General features: G+C 36.0%; 1 protein-coding gene and 1 long non-coding RNA gene across 2 annotated transcripts in view; one reads left to right on the top strand and one right to left on the bottom strand.

Moving 5' to 3' along the window:
• LOC102803327 (RNA cytosine-C(5)-methyltransferase NSUN2-like) overlaps positions 1–18,151 on the top strand; it is a 54,498-nt gene that overhangs the window by 6,836 nt on the left and 29,511 nt on the right. Inside the window, exons 6-14 of the mRNA XM_085499984.1 lie at positions 1,550–1,621; positions 2,280–2,364; positions 5,915–6,116; positions 6,306–6,380; positions 6,817–6,947; positions 9,599–9,672; positions 10,312–10,433; positions 10,864–10,973; positions 15,939–16,068. Coding sequence (XP_085356110.1) covers positions 1,550–1,621; positions 2,280–2,364; positions 5,915–6,116; positions 6,306–6,380; positions 6,817–6,947; positions 9,599–9,672; positions 10,312–10,433; positions 10,864–10,973; positions 15,939–16,068 — 1,001 coding nt within the window. The remainder of the gene's footprint in view (positions 1–1,549; positions 1,622–2,279; positions 2,365–5,914; positions 6,117–6,305; positions 6,381–6,816; positions 6,948–9,598; positions 9,673–10,311; positions 10,434–10,863; positions 10,974–15,938; positions 16,069–18,151) is intronic.
• On the bottom strand, positions 11,390–12,865 carry LOC146741482 (uncharacterized). Its single transcript, XR_014929673.1, has 2 exons — positions 12,775–12,865; positions 11,390–12,135 (listed from the first exon to the last, which is right to left on the bottom strand). It is a non-coding gene; the product is annotated as an uncharacterized LOC146741482 (long non-coding RNA).

Here is an 18,151-nt window from a genome sequence, read left to right as displayed (position 1 = left end):
ATCCAAGCTTAACTACTATAGTCAACTGGGAGTCTTTGACTCGCATCCAAGCTTATCTACTATAGTCATCTGGGAGTTTTTGACTCGCATCCAAGCTTATCTACTATAGTCACCTGGGAGTTTTTGACTCGCATCCAAGCTTAACTACTATAGTCACCTGGGAGTCTTTGACTCGCATCCAAGCTTATCTACTATAGTCACCTGGGAGTTTTTGACTCGCATCCAAGCTTATCTACTATAGTCATCTGGGAGTTTTTGACTCGCATCCAAGCTTAACTACTATAGTCACCTGGGAGTCTTTGACTCGCATCCAAGCTTATCTACTATAGTCATCAGGGAGTCTTTGACTCGCATCCAAGCTTAACTACTATAGTCATCAGGGAGTCTTTGACTCGCATCCAAGTTTATCTACTATAGTCATCAGGGAGTCTTTGACTCGCATTCAAGTTTATCTACTATAGTCATCTGGGAGTCTTTGACTCGCATCCAAGCTTATCTACTATAGTCATCTGGGAGTTTTTGACTCGCATCCAAGCTTATCTACTATAGTCAACTGGGAGTCTTTGACTAGCATCCAAGCTTATCTACTATAGTCATCAGGGAGTCTTTGACTCGCATCCAAGCTTAACTACTATAGTCATCAGGGAGTCTTTGACTCGCATCCAAGTTTATCTACTATAGTCATCAGGGAGTCTTTGACTCGCATTCAAGTTTATCTACTATAGTCATCTGGGAGTCTTTGACTCGCATCCAAGCTTATCTACTATAGTCAACTGGGAGTCTTTGACTCGCATTCAAGTTTATCTACTATAGTCATCTGGGAGTCTTTGACTCACATCCAAGCTTATCTACTATAGTCAACTGGGAGTCTTTGACTCGCATCCAAGTTTATCTACTATAGTCATCAGGGAGTCTTTGACTCGCATCCAAGTTTATCTACTATAGTCAACTGGGAGTTTTTGACTCGCATCCAAGCTTATCTACTATAGTCATCAGGGAGTCTTTGACTCGCATCCAAGCTTATCTACTATAGTCAACTGGGAGTCTTTGACTCACATCCAAGCTTATCTACTATAGTCAACTGGGAGTCTTTGACTCACATCCAAGCTTATCTACTATAGTCAACTGGGAGTCTTTGACTCGCATCCAAGCTTATCTACTATAGTCATCAGGGAGTTTTTGACTCGCATCCAAGCTTATCTACTATAGTCAACTGGGAGTCTTTGACTCGCATTCAAGCTTATCTACACACACAAATGTACTATAGTCATCAGGGAGTCTTTGACTCGCATCCAAGTTCATCTGCTCTAGTCACCTGGGAGTCTTAATCTGATTTTATATTTTGGGAGTTGTGTATTATAAAATTTGCATGTCTCAAGAGACCCAATAAATGTGCTAGTGTTCACTTGCATAATAGCAAACATTGGCAAATTACCTCTTACTGTGGAATTGGATGGGAGGGTGAGGCTTGTTTGGTCAGCACATATTTTTGCTTGTTTTTAGTTTTAATGTTTATGGTGTCTATAACAATATTAATTGTGTTTTTCAGGGTAATATTAGCAGACAGGAATGTGTCAGCATGATACCACCATTACTATTAGATGTTCAACCACAACATAAGGTATTGCATGTTACCATTGTTATTTTTGTTGCATCTGGACACGAGAGATCGTTGGTCAGTGGCTTTGTCTCAATATGTTACCATCTTTCAAGATGGCAACATATTTGACATTTTGCCCAGGGTCTCCGGTAAATTGTCATCTTGTACCGTAATCTCTGATGTTCTTTTGATAAAAATGGGTTTCAATGGACGCTACCCTATGGCCATGTTTTTCCACTTGCACATCGTTTGTTTATAGCATATATGCTATGCTTTCAGTCTCCAATTTTACAAATTGACACTAATGACACAGAAAATGTATTAAAAATAAAAATCAGAGTAAAAAGATCGGTAGTCACAGCTAGTGTCATTATGATTATTACATGTATACATCTTTCCTTTCCAAGGATACATCATAGGAATGCCGAAATCCAAAATATTTAGAACCAGCTAACTTCTGGTGGCATTAGACGACACTTACACACGTACTAGTAATCATTCCATATTTGGAATTCACATTTTCTAATATGGTAAAATGAAAATACCCCATAAAATACCGCAAAATTACGGCATGCTGTAACTTTACGGTGTTGCGGTGACAGATGTATAATAATAGACAATATTGAATACATAAATGTTCACTGTGTAGATGACATACCAGTATTGTTCTCTACTCTAGGTATTTGATATGTGTGCTGCTCCTGGGTCTAAAACAGCCCAACTCATAGAAATGTTACACGCAGATGAAAACCAAACATGGCCAGGTAAACATGTAAAACCATGTGGTATTATGATATTATTTAAAACACTGCTGGTCTGAACCACCATGTGTAATGTTAATCTATCCACCCTTACTAAACCACCATGTGTAATGTTAATCCATCCACCTTTACTAAACCACCATGTGTAATGTTAATCCATTCACCTTACTAAACCACCATGTGTAATGTTAATCCATCCACCCTTACTAAACCACCATGTGTAATGTTAATTTATCCACCTTTACTAAACCACCATGTGTAATGTTAATCCATTCACCTTACTAAACCACCATGTGTAATGTTAATCCATCCACCTTTACTAAACCACCATGTGTAATGTTAATCCATCCACCTTTACTAAACCACCATGTGTAATGTTAATCCATCCACCCTTTCTAAACCACCATGTGTAATGTTAATCCATCCACCTTTACTAAACCACCATGTGTAATGTTAATTTATCCACCTTTACTAAACCACCATGTGTAATGTTAATCCATTCACCTTACTAAACCACCATGTGTAATGTTAATCCATTCACCTTACTAAACCACCATGTGTAATGTTAATCCATCCACCTTTACTAAACCACCATGTGTAATGTTAATCCATCCACCCTTACTAAACCACCATGTGTAATGTTAATCTATCCACCCTTACTAAACCACCATGTGTAATGTTAATCCATCCACCTTTACTAAACCACCATGTGTAATGTTAATCCATCCACCCTTACTAAACCACCATGTGTAATGTTAATCCATCCACCTTTACTAAACCACCATGTGTAATGTTAATTTATCCACCTTTACTAAACCACCATGTGTAATGTTAATCCATTCACCTTACTAAACCACCATGTGTAATGTTAATCCATCCACCTTTACTAAACCACCATGTGTAATGTTAATCCATCCACCCTTACTAAACCACCATGTGTAATGTTAATCCATCCACCTTTACTAAACCCCACCATGTGTAATGTTAATCTATCCACCCTTACTAAACCACCATGTGTAATGTTAATCCATCCACCTTACCAAACCACCATGTGTAATGTTAATCTATCCACCCTTACTAAACCACCATGTGTAATGTTAATCCATCCACCTTTACTAAACCACCATGTGTAATGTTAATCCATCCACCCTTACTAAACCACCATGTGTAATGTTAATCCATCCACCTTTACTAAACCACCATGTGTAATGTTAATTTATCCACCTTTACTAAACCACCATGTGTAATGTTAATCCATTCACCTTACTAAACCACCATGTGTAATGTTAATCCATCCACCCTTACTAAACCACCATGTGTAATGTTAATCTATCCACCCTTACTAAACCACCATTTGTAATGTTAATCTATCCACCTTTACTAAACCACCATGTGTAATGTTAATCCATTCACCTTACTAAACCACCATGTGTAATGTTAATCCATCCACCTTTACTAAACCACCATGTGTAATGTTAATCCATCCACCCTTACTAAACCACCATGTGTAATGTTAATCCATCCACCCTTACTAAACCACCATGTGTAATGTTAATCTATCCACATTACTAAACCACCATGTGTAATGTTAATCCATCCACCCTTACTAAACCACCATGTGTAATGTTAATCCATCCACCCTTACTAAACCACTTTATGTAATGTTAATCCATCCACCCTTACTAAACCATCATGTGTAATGTTAATCTATCCACCTTTACTAAACCACCATGTGTAATGTTAATTTATCCACCTTTACTAAACCACCATGTGTAATGGTAATCCATCCACCCTTACTAAACCACCATGTGTAATGTTAATCCATCCACCCTTACTAAACCACCATGTGTAATGTTAATCCATCCACCCTTACTAAACCACTTTATGTAATGTTAATCCATCCACCCTTACTAAACCATCATGTGTAATGTTAATCTATCCACCTTTACTAAACCATCATGTGTAATGTTAATCTATCCACCTTTACTAAACCACCATGTGTAATGTTAATCCATTCACCTTACTAAACCACCATGTGTAATGTTAATTTATCCACCTTTACTAAACCACCATGTGTAATGGTAATCCATCCACCCTTACTAAACCACCATGTGTAATGTTAATCCATCCACCCTTACTAAACCACCATGTGTAATGTTAATCCATCCACCCTTACTAAACCACTTTATGTAATGTTAATCCATCCACCCTTACTAAACCATCATGTGTAATGTTAATCTATCCACCTTTACTAAACCATCATGTGTAATGTTAATCTATCCACCTTTACTAAACCACCATGTGTAATGTTAATCCATTCACCTTACTAAACCACCATGTGTAATGTTAATTTATCCACCTTTACTAAACCACCATGTGTAATGGTAATCCATCCACCCTTACTAAACCACCATGTGTAATGTTAATCCATCCACCCTTACTAAACCACCATGTGTAATGTTAATCTATCCACCTTTACTAAACCACCATGTGTAATGTTAATCCATTCACCTTACTAAACCACCATGTGTAATGTTAATTTATCCACCTTTACTAAACCACCATGTGTAATGGTAATCCATCCACCCTTACTAAACCACCATGTGTAATGTTAATCCATCCACCCTTACTAAACCATCATGTGTAATGTTAATCTATCCACCTTTACTAAACCACCATGTGTAATGTTAATCCATTCACCTTACTAAACCACCATGTGTAATGTTAATCCATCCACCCTTACTAAACCACCATGTGTAATGTTAATCTATCCACCCTTACTAAACCACCATGTGTACTGTTAATCTATCCACCCTTACTAAACCACCATGTGTAATGTTAATCCATCCACCCTTACTAAACCATCATGTGTAATGTTAATCTATCCACCTTTACTAAACCACCATGTGTAATGTTAATCCATTCACCTTACTAAACCACCATGTGTAATGTTAATCCATCCACCCTTACTAAACCACCATGTGTAATGTTAATCTATCCACCCTTACTAAACCACCATGTGTACTGTTAATCCATCCACCCTTACTAAACCACCATGTGTAATGTTAATCCATCTACCCTTACTAAACCATCATGTGTAATGTTAATCCATCTACCCTTACTAAACCATCATGTGTAATGTTAATCCATTCACCTTACTAAACCACCATGTGTAATGTTAATCTATCCACCTTACCAAACCACCATGTGTAATGTTAATTTATCCACCTTACTAAACCACCATGTGTAATGTTAATCTATCCACCCTTACTAAACCACCATGTGTAATTTTGCTTCAGAATAGTATTCATGTTTTTTACTTTTTTGTTTGGGAGAGGGAGCAATCAAGTCTATTGTTGATGACATTATTTATCAGTTATGTTTGGTAGTTTTTGATCTGTGTTTTGTCTACCCTGTGAAATGTAATGAGAAACCAAGGCAATATTTAAAGAAATCAACCTGAGAAGTGTTTAATGGTTTAAAAAAAATTATCATAACTTCAGATGAGAATGTTTGACAGTTTAGTTCAATGTTTTTTCTCATTGACTTACAGATGGATTTGTACTTGCCAATGATTCTGACAACAAACGATGTTACATCATGGTACATCAAACTAAAAGACTGAACAGTCCTTGTTCTATGATTGTAAACCATGATGCTACTGCCATGCCTGTTATCAAGATACCTGATGCAGAACACACTGGACAATTTAAACAGTTGAAGTTTGATAGGGTCCTCTGTGATGTCCCTTGTAGGTGAGTTTTTGTCAATATTGTTTCTCTATATCTGAACTGGATACTTTCCTGATGAAGTCAATCAGGTGAACTGTCCACACCACAGTCATTCTTGTGTTTACAAAGTAGTTGCATGTACACCTGTCAACTCATTGTGATACATGTAACTCATCCTGCTTATCAAAACTTGCTTTCTTCATTACTTCCCAGTGCTGATGGAACACTGAGGAAAAATTATTTGGTTTGGAAGCGTTGGAGTGTTCATAATGGATTCTCTTTACATCCGTAAGTAAATAAATGCATTTTAGCATCATGGTTTTATGATATAGGGAAATGATATTTTAAAAATTTAGATGTGGTAGGAATTTTAGTTTGCTGAATGTATTGTCATCTAAGATTCCCAGTATTTGATAATTCAACGCTTATAGGTGGGTCCAGTGTGCATAGCTCCAACAGGATGTGTGGATGTGTCAGATATTGTTACACCAATATCTAAAGAACCACTGGGTTGATTCCTATGCAATTTGATACTTTATGAAAAACCTTTGACCTGATTTGCCAAATTTTAACAAATTTCGGCATTTTCCGGTTTAAGGCAATGTTCAGAACATCAAAACCATGATATCGCTGTTTTTAGACTCGCTTGCTTGAATTACAACAGTTACTACTTCTCATCCAATCATAAATGTGTATTTATCGTAGAGATACATTTATTTTCCAGTATACAGCTTCGTTTACTGACAAGAGGAGTGGAAGTGTTGGAAATTGGCGGCCGTTTAGTTTATTCTACGTGTTCATTCAACCCAGTAGAAAATGAAGCTGTAGTGGCTGCATTACTTAGTAGAAGTCAAGGTATGTAGTCCTGTTCTGCAGTCAGGAAGTTAGCCTAGTGCTTGCTAAGTGATCCCAAACTGTTGCATTTGAATCAGACTTTAGTAGTTAGCCTAGTGCTTGCTAAGTGATCCCAAACTGTTGCATTTGAATCAGACTTTAGTAGTTAGCCTAGTGCTTGCTAAGTGATCCCAAACTGTTGCATTTGAATCAGACTTTAGTAGTTAGCCTAGTGCTTGCTAAGTGATCCCAAACTGTTGCATTTGAATCAGACTTTAGTAGTTAGCCTAGTGCTTGCTAAGTGATCCCAAACTGTTGCATTTGAATTACACGTTAGTAGTTAGCCTAGTGCTTGCTAAGTGATCCCAAACTTTTGCATTTGAATCAGACTTTAGTAGTTAGCCTAGTGCTTGCTAAGTGATCCCAAACTGTTGCATTTGAATCAGACTTTAGTAGTTAGCCTAGTGCTTGCTAAGTGATCCCAAACTGTTGCATTTGAATTAGACTTTAGTAGTTAGCCTAGTGCTTGCTAAGTGATCCCAAACTGTTGCATTTGAATCAGACTTTAGTAGTTAGCCTAGTGCGTGCTAAGTGATCCCAAACTGTTGCATTTGAATCAGACTTTAGTAGTTAGCCTAGTGCTTGCTAAGTGATCCCAAACTGTTGCATTTGAATTAGACTTTAGTAGTTAGCCTAGTGCTTGCTAAGTGATCCCAAACTGTTGCATTTGAATCAGACTTTAGTAGTTAGCCTAGTGCTTGCTAAGTGATCCCAAACTGTTGCATTTGAATCAGACTTTAGTAGTTAGCCTAGTGCTTGCTAAGTGATCCCAAACTGTTGCATTTGAATCAGACTTTAGTAGTTAGCCTAGTGCTTGCTAAGTGATCCCAAACTGTTGCATTTGAATCAGACTTTAGTAGTTAGCCTAGTGCTTGCTAAGTGATCCCAAACTGTTGCATTTGAATCAGACTTTAGTAGTTAGCCTAGTGCTTGCTAAGTGATCCCAAACTGTTGTATTTGAATCAGACTTTAGTAGTTAGCCTAGTGCTTGCTAAGTGATCCCAAACTGTTGCATTTGAATCAGACTTTAGTAGTTAGCCTAGTGCTTGCTAAGTGATCCCAAACTGTTGCATTTGAATCAGACTTTAGTAGTTAGCCTAGTGCTTGCTAAGTGATCCCAAACTGTTGTATTTGAATCAGACTTTAGTAGTTAGCCTAGTGCTTGCTAAGTGATCCCAAACTGTTGCATTTGAATCAGACTTTAGTAGTTAGCCTAGTGCTTGCTAAGTGATCCCAAACTGTTGCATTTGAATCAGACTTTAGTAGTTAGCCTAGTGCTTGCTTATCTTGAAATGCTAATATTGGCAGCAATCCTGCATACCAAAATGGTTTCAAAACAGACTGTAAAACACCTCCATTTGTCATTTAACAAGATAAACTGAAACACTAAAAACATTGAAGGGGATTTATGGGAAGCATGTACAGCCTCATATCAGGACTGAATGACTATTAGATCAGTACATTGTTAATAAAAACTTGACTTTTAATGGTTACCGGTACTTGTCATGACATCCATGCATGGTAGATTTGAACTATGCATTTCTTAACTGGAGATGTAAAAATAAAAATGTCATTGACAATCTCTCCTACCAATTGCTAATTTTCTTAAATTTTCATTTAAAAACTTAAATAAGTCTCTGGACAATTGTTATTATGGCGCAGAGAAATGCCTTGTGAGTTCAATATGCTGACTTACAGCCAATCACTGATACATGTATATCTAACACAAATCTACTGGTTGTACAAAATACCGAGCAGAGATACTTTTCTGAACAGTCTGATGCGTTGCAATGAATTAGTTTTTGTTACAAGTGAATACAGATGAAGTAAACAATGACTTCATTATATCCATTAACAAATTGTAATTTCTGTAGATAATTGTTAATTGGTCCAAAATCAGGAATTTTTTTAAACAAGGGAATAGGGGCGCAGCGCCCTCATGCCATGGCTATGCGCCCCCTTACCCTGGGGGACAGATCCTCTGGCAACCATAAAATTCTGATTGACCAGGAATCACATGTCTTTAACTGTGACTTGTCTGATAGTAATTTTGGCCCCAAGGAAGCCATAGAATGCTCCATTTTAACTTAGAATTATCAAAAACTCTCCACACCCTGGTAGGGAGAACCCTATCTCCCCCACTTGGTAGTGTTGCTGAATTCAGTGCTCCCTCTTGCAATTTTTTTTTCTAGAAAAAAAACTTTTTTTTCCCTGAAGATTATCTAGGCTATATTATATTATCCTCATTTCAGGCATTAAACTTGTTTGGGATCACACTTAATACAAATTCCCTTATAGATATAGTGTAATTCAGTCCAACTAATAATACAATCGTGACTTACATGTGTATTGTTTGCCAGGAATGAAACAAGATTGTAAAAATGTTTGCACATTATTTGAAACTACGTTCAGAATTAACTTTATTTAATTTTCCTGAAATACACACAGAATAAAATGCCTGCACCTTCAAACTTCACCATTAAAATCATCATTTTTATCACAAAACAGTGTTTAATGACTCTACAATGTTTAAGCAAAGGTATGTGAACACAAACTGAAATTAGGCACTGTTTTCTACATTCTCAATGACTGTCAGTGTTTTTATTTTTAAGGTGCTGTAGAGTTGGTTGATTGTTCACAAAAATTGCCACAATTAAAGAGGATTAATGGAATGACATCATGGAAGGTATTTTTAACAGTACATTCACTATAATTATATTAGGATTTTGCTTGCCATGTCATTAGATGAAAGGAAACATGCCAGTTTGTGAGGAGAAAATGTCTGTCCACGAAGTTGTCGTTTTCGTCTTCGGCATACAATGCTGTAACACAGTTTATATTCAATCTTTTTTCAAACATGGATATTTCATTAACAATTCTCGACCAAGTTCATTATAGGCATGTGTTCTGTGTACACAGAATAAATACTGATAACTAGTTGTTAGTAATATGTTCTTTAAGATCAGTTATTAGATGGATAACTCAATATTGTATTTTCATTATGCAGTATAAATCATTCTCCCCAACAAAAACTTGGCCAGTATTTTCTTGCAAATTAAAACTAAATGTAATTTTGCATATAATAGAATAATAAGCAAAGCTGGTAGGAACTCAAAAAGTAAATTATTTGTATGTGTACATTTACAGTCTAAATGATAGTTTGTAAGTGGTTTTATTTTTTTCATCATTCCTAATGCTGTTGTTCAATGGCAATCTAAATTAATGTTGAACCATAGGTCAAAGAAGTAAATCTATGATGGATGAAATTATATACTATGGATAGGATTGCTCTCATAGTATGAATTATTTGATTTTGTCTCTCAAGATTCTGAATGAAAATGGTAAAGAATTTCTGTCTTTTGAAGATGTACCCGACCGAAATAAAAAGAGATTAAGAGAAACGATGTTTGCTCCTAAAGATATTGATAGTTTACATATAAACAGATGGTAAGTCATACCTGTACTAAGATTGAAGGCTTAGTTTACCCTTCTGAAGGCTGAAGGCTTAGTTTACCCTTCTGAAGGCTGAAGGCTTAGTTTACCCTTCTGAAGGCTGAAGGCTTAGTTTACCCTTCTGAAGGCTGAAGGCTTAGTTTACCCTTCTGAAGGCTGAAGGCTTAGTTTACCCTTCTGAAGGCTTAGTTTACACTTCTGAAGGCTGAAGGCTTAGTTTACCCTTCTGAAGGCTTAGATAACAGTCTTAAACTGATCCTTAGCAGTTCATATGTACCACTAATCTTCCAGAATGCAAATGAAGGGTTAGAAAATATATTGTTAGCCTTCTGAAAGCTTAGATAGCAGTGAAAGTTCCTAAAGATAGTCTTGGTAATTGATAACCTGATTGTAATGGTTCTATACATTTTTGTATTATATCTAGTATGCGTTTATTACCACATCACCAGGACTCTGGCGGATTTTTCATAGCAGTTCTACAAAAGGTGAAGTCATTGCCGTGGATAAATGAATCTAAAAATAAGATGCATTCTGGTAAGTTATCTGAAGTTATCCCCTGACATCACTTCTTTGTAGAAATGGTTGATTCTAGTGATGTCATCCCTTACGGAAATACAAGGCTTCTGGCACATACTTGTGGCAAGCTTGCCACAACTTTGTGGGGTGTGTACCACAAGTGATTTGCGGCACACTTGCAGCATATGCATATTTTCGCATGCAAATTAGCACTTGTGGCAACTAATGTGGCAAGGTTGCCACAAAGTTTGCGGCATGTATGCCACAATTTCTTGTAAACTGCCAGAATCCAGCTTGTCGCACAGTTGCCAGAAAACTGCTTGTGGCAAGGAAATATAGGTAGGCACATCCCCCCACCCCCACAACCACCATGCACTACCAACCACGCACAAAACCCCACCAACACAAACACAAACACAAAATCAAACAATGGATTTATTCTGAGTGAAGCAACAAATTTTAATTGCCTTATTAAACTAGTGGTGATTTACAGGATTTGCAAAGTGCAAAATATTATTTTTGATAGTAAAGTCTAATAATAATTTTGAAAAATAATGATAGATAATATCATTTTTAAACATAAAATATAAAATAACAGAACTGAAGGTAACTTCACAAAATGTGAGAGGTCCACTCAGTGAATACACATGACACATCCCCACTCTGTGACATAAACACTGAGGAACCATAAATATGTCAGGTCTGTTTCACCCTACAAGTATGTCTGAACAACATTATTTTTTGATACTAAAGTCTAATAATTTTGAAAATTGTCATTTTTAAACATAAAGTTTAAAATAAGAAAACTGAAGTTAATTTCAAGCTCTGTGACATTGAGAAACCATAAATATGTAAGGTCTGTTTTAGTCTACAAGTACCGGTGGTATGTCTGAAAAGGGACTAACAAAGCAATTGGAATACAAGACTTTCTCTGCAACCTATTTTTAACCATCCAGTTAAAAATCAGAAAAATTATGACATTGCTGTGAATTTAGAAAGATTTTCCAGGACCATACAAACACTGCAAGATAACACTGGATGACCATCATAACATTCCACATCGGCAGAGCTTGAAAATATAGATTGGTTGAATTCTCTCATTACACGGCCCAAAGACACTGTTCGCTTACACGTTGACATGTGTACGACATTGACATGTGTAATTTGTTTATGCCAAACACTGAAAAAGAAAGAAACAAAAATTAATCAATTGGTTGTGGTTCAAGACAAAAGTCACTTATAAATATTCTATAATCAATTGCAATTAGGTGTACATTGTTGTACACAGGAGAAAATGACAACTTTTGAAGCGACAAGAAAATGACCTGTTTTGCCACTCTTGATGTTTAGACACACAACACATAGTAAGTTACAATACACAGTGAGAAATGAGTTAGTGTGAACAAGAGACAAGATATGAGCTGTGGGATAGATATAATTTCCCGGATTTGACCTTCTTGTTTGTCAGTCATTTGTTTTGTGTTCTTGAATTTGTAAATTTCGTTTTGACGACGTGTATTCGGATATTGTTTGGCTACATTATTCCTACTGTATTCAACTGAATTGTTCGCCAAAATCACGGAAATTAAACTGAACATTGGTCAATATTCAACAAGATTTTAATGTTAATTTATAAAAGATCGATCGAATCGGTAACGCATCATGACATGCAAGCAGCAGATGACCTTGGATTACAGCGTTTGTGTCATTCTGAATAAAATACGCAAAATCGACATTGCGATTACGGCCAGCATAGACTCACACAAACAAAACATATTTAGCTCAGTAAAATTAATATATATTTATATTATATTCTTACCTGTGAAAAGTGACAGCTCTTTCAACGTGCGTTTGACAAGGCCCGGTGCGCGAGGAGACGATACAAGTTCGTGCGCGAAGTCAGACAGTCCATGCACTTTGACCTTTTTGTATCTGTGCGAATTTCATTTCTCCACAGTCGTAACATTTTGCAACGATTAATAAAAGCGGATACTGAGACCACATCGTTCGCCTGCACGGTGTTCCGTTATTCCGTTCGGAATTTCAAGATGCTGAGACCATGGGAAAAATAACGACTGGTATGATGTTTCGGTAAAAAAAATATTTCAATCTACAGCCTATGGATGTAAAAATGTACTCCGTGATTTTGGCACATACGTAAAATTGAAAAAAAAAAATTATACAGAACGTGGCAAGCGGAGATATACGTTGTGTTTTGATTGTTTTTCTTTAATTTCTGTTCTGTAATCTTGTTTTTTTATAATACAATACAATATAATGTTCTTACATTGACAAGAAAAAAAAATTGCATACTTTTGTTTTCACATGAAAAGTTGCACCAGCTTTTAAAACATCAAATTGCCGACGTTTTACAATTATCTGGGAGAGCAGCGATAATTCCCTGCCACAAAAGTAGGTGATTAAATTTAAAACCAAGTTGATAAAGATCATCCAAGGTTTTAAATTTAGCACATAATTTCCTTATTGATAAAACCACACCAATTCATTTCATGACAATATCTTGAATTTTTTAATTTTTGTGAATAATTTTGTCACATTTTCTTGAAAACAGCTTAACTGAATAGTTTATTAATGTAAGTGCATTCCTTGGGTTTACCACCATAAGATTTTGCAACAGTGTCTTCAGTTTGGATCAAATTACTTTCAGAGTATGCAGCGGAGCTATATCAGCCGACAGGCTGCATGCTTATACAATATTGGGCTAGTACATTTTTCATTCATTTAATTTCTGACAATATATTTTTTGAATTCAGTATAAGTTTGTAATTTGTAAGTCAAATGTGATGCGTAATAAAGAAAGATTTTAAATACATATTCAATTTACTTACGGCTAAGATATATATACACTTATGCCCACTCTATAAATTACCACTTTTGCCGCATAGTTGCCACAAAATTATGTTTACTCTGTGTCGTGGCAATGTTGCCACAAATAACTAAGTAGTTGCCAGAATGATTGCCACTACTGGCAATGATCGGCAACTAGTTGCCAGAATGTTCTGGCAATCAAATATGCTTGCGCTATGCTTGCCACAAGCGTGCGAACTAGTTGCCACAAAAAAACAGTTTGGTAAGGGATTGGCTAATATAATCTATGAACCAAGTTGAGTAGATCATACAGTCCATTATGTCACATGACCAACTGTGTCAAAAAAACAGAGCTACGAGTTTATACACCTTTGAATCATGTGCTAATTAACATGACATCTAAACACTTCAATGGATTTGCAGTTACGGCTGCTGATGGTTTTTTAAATTGGCAGAAATATCACCATTAGAATTGATACAGTTCTACATAGATACAATCTTTACAGAAATGTTGATAGAATATTCAGTTGATATATTTGTAATGTAATTACTTGTTGATTGGGTAATCAGTCCATGACATCAGGGGTGATATATATGTGTGACATTTAGCTTACCTAGGGCTGGCCCAAATTTTGTGTTTGATTCCAATTTGGTTTGTTTTTACAAGCGCCTTCATTTCTTTGGAATGCAGATTTGTTACGTCAGAAGGGTCCAACGTGACAGACTCAACAGTGTGTTATTTCACTTCAAAGTTTTAATCGTGCTGGAGTTCTCCCAATCAATTTGAGTCATGGATGTCAAGGAGAGTGGACACAAATGAACTCTTCAATTTGATTTGGGATATGGTTTGTTTTGAACTGTTGAGCAAAAATTCAGTGACAGTGGTGAGACTTATCACTAGAATGAGAAAATAATGACACAAATAGTTTTGAGGACATGGAGGAAAAATCGCTAACTTTCTCTTTCACATAACGATCAATGATTTCATTGATTTTGAGACAGTGCAACAAAGCTCATGAATCTAATTTGCATATTTAGTCAACGCAGTGGTGATTATGTAATATGGCACTTGGTCATACTGTAGTTAGGCTGGCATAACTTGGGGATTAAAATTACAGCCGGCCCTGGCACTCTTTCTCAGGCATGTCTTATTAGTCCCTGTTCGGAAGTAGTTCAGACCTATATCTTAGACATGCCTGGACTGATTCCATTGAAACTTCACACATATATAATACATAATATTATACATATGCATATCAAGTTGTTTCACGATCTGATTCAAGATGGTTGAATGGCATCCATTTTTGTGCTGAAAAATCATCAAAATCAAGCATTTATTAATGGATTTTGTTCAAACTTGGTGCATACGTTGGACATTATGCAATTGATGCACATTATTTTGTTTTTCAGATCGAATTCAGCCATTCTGTTTTAATGAATGCAGTTTTATATATTCATCTCATAGATGTATAGATGTATATATTTGTTTGACTATCTGATTCAAAATGGCCAAGTGGCATCCATTTTTGTGCTAAAAAATCATCAGAAATCAAGCACTTCTGGCATTGTGGAACTGGACCTTGGTCGTTTATGGATAGATTTTGTTCAAACTTGGTACATACATAAGACATTATGAGTCCCTGATGCACGTCATTTTATTTTTCAAATCTGATTCAAAATGGTTGGCCATTTTGTTTTAAAGAATGTGGTTCTAGAGCCGTATCTCTGACATGATTTGACTGATTATGTTCAAATTTTATATATTCATTCATGTTATAGATATACAGATGTATTTGAAATGGACGACTAGTGCTTATTTTGTTTTAATTAATGCTGTTCCACAGCAATATCTCTCAATATGGACAAGTATTCGTTTGACGATCAGATACAAGATGACTGAATGTCATGTCTCTGACATGTTTATGTTTGAACTATATTACTATAAACAAAATTATATATCTTAAGTTTGATAACTAACAGGTACCGTGCCATGCATGGCTTGTTTAGGCTGGCCTTAATATTTCAGGTTCACACCAGCCTTATTTTCTGATATGAAACCACTTTATATTATGAGTCTGTCGTCTGATATCACTTGTTTGTATAGCTGATTTATACATTTTTAATGATGGTACATGTACTTTGATGTCATTACAGATAAGCAGGTGTCAAGCTCTGTGGATATGTCCAGTGACAGTGCTGAGAAGCAGGTGTCAAGCTCTGTGGATATGTCCAGTGACAGTGCTGAGAAGCAGGTGTCAACTGAAAACAGTGAAGAAATCAGCAAGTGAGTATACCACAATTCTGAGTTTAGTTCAAGTTACATTATTAGTTAAATCATTGACCAGCAATTCTGCTATTCTGCAACTAGATTTCAGTTGTGTTTGGAAGGATGTGTTAAATCATTGACCAGCAATTCTGCTATTCTGCAACTAGATTTCAGTTGTGTTTGGAAGGATGTGTTAAATCATTGACCAGCAATTCTGCTATTCTGCAACTAGATTTCAGTTGTGTTTGGAAGGATGTGTTAAATCATTGACCAGCAATTCTGCTATTCTGCAACTAGATTTCATTTGTGTTTGGAAGGATGTGTTAAATCATTGACCAGCAATTCTGCTATTCTGCAACTAGATTTCATTTGTGTTTGTAAGGATGTGTTAAATCATTGACCAGCAATTCTGCTATTCTGCAACTAGATTTCATTTGTGTTTGTAAGGATGTGTTAAATCATTGACCAGCAATTCTGCTATTCTGCAACTAGATTTCATTTGTGTTTGTAAGGATGTGTTAAATCATTGACCAGCAATTCTGCTATTCTGCAACTAGATTTCAGTTGTGTTTGTAAGGATGTGTTAAATCATTGACCAGCAATTCTGCTATTCTGCAACTAGATTTCATTTGTGTTTGGAAGGATGTGTTAAATCATTGACCAGCAATTCTGCTATTCTGCAACTAGATTTCAGTTGTGTTTGTAAGGATGTGTTAAATCATTGACCAGCAATTCTGCTATTCTGCAACTAGATTTCATTTGTGTTTGTAAGGATGTGTTAAATCATTGACCAGCAATTCTGCTATTCTGCAACTAGATTTCAGTTGTGTTTGGAAGGATGTGTTAAATCATTGACCAGCAATTCTGCTATTCTGCAACTAGATTTCATTTGTGTTTGTAAGGATGTGTTAAATCATTGACCAGCAATTCTGCTATTCTGCAACTAGATTTCAGTTGTGTTTGGAAGGATGTGTTAAATCATTGACCAGCAATTCTGCTATTCTGCAACTAGATTTCATTTGTGTTTGTAAGGATGTGTTAAATCATTGACCAGCAATTCTGCTATTCTGCAACTAGATTTCATTTGTGTTTGTAAGGATGTGTTAAATCATTGACCAGCAATTCTGCTATTCTGCAACTAGATTTCAGTTGTGTTTGTAAGGATGTGTTAAATCATTGACCAGCAATTCTGCTATTCTGCAACTAGATTTCATTTGTGTTTGTAAGGATGTGTTAAATCATTGACCAGCAATTCTGCTATTCTGCAACTAGATTTCATTTGTGTTTGTAAGGATGTGTTAAATCATTGACCAGCAATTCTGCTATTCTGCAACTAGATTTCATTTGTGTTTGTAAGGATGTGTTAAATCATTGACCAGCAATTCTGCTATTCTGCAACTAGATTTCAGTTGTGTTTGTAAGGATGTGTTAAATCATTGACCAGCAATTCTGCTATTCTGCAACTAGATTTCATTTGTGTTTGGAAGGATGTGTTAAATCATTGACCAGCAATTCTGCTATTCTGCAACTAGATTTCAGTTGTGTTTGGAAGGATGTGTTAAATCATTGACCAGCAATTCTGCTATTCTGCAACTAGATTTCAGTTGTGTTTGTAAGGATGTGTTAAATCATTGACCAGCAATTCTGCTATTCTGCAACTAGATTTCAGTTGTGTTTGGAAGGATGTGTTAAATCATTGACCAGCAATTCTGCTATTCTGCAACTAGATTTCATTTGTGTTTGGAAGGATGTGTTAAATCATTGACCAGCAATTCTGCTATTCTGCAACTAGATTTCAGTTGTGTTTGTAAGGATGTGTTAAATCATTGACCAGCAATTCTGCTATTCTGCAACTAGATTTCATTTGTGTTTGGAAGGATGTGTTAAATCATTGACCAGCAATTCTGCTATTCTGCAACTAGATTTCAGTTGTGTTTGTAAGGATGTGTTAAATCATTGACCAGCAATTCTGCTATTCTGCAACTAGATTTCAGTTGTGTTTGGAAGGATGTGTTAAATCATTGACCAGCAATTCTGCTATTCTGCAACTAGATTTCATTTGTGTTTGGAAGGATGTGTTAAATCATTGACCAGCAATTCT

Source organism: Saccoglossus kowalevskii, chromosome 6 (genome assembly GCF_978046115.1).
Source record: "Saccoglossus kowalevskii chromosome 6, keSacKowa6.1, whole genome shotgun sequence".
Taxonomy (NCBI): domain Eukaryota; kingdom Metazoa; phylum Hemichordata; class Enteropneusta; family Harrimaniidae; genus Saccoglossus; species Saccoglossus kowalevskii.
Note: the sequence above shows the minus strand (reverse complement) of the source record. Positions and strands in the feature narration are given on the sequence as shown.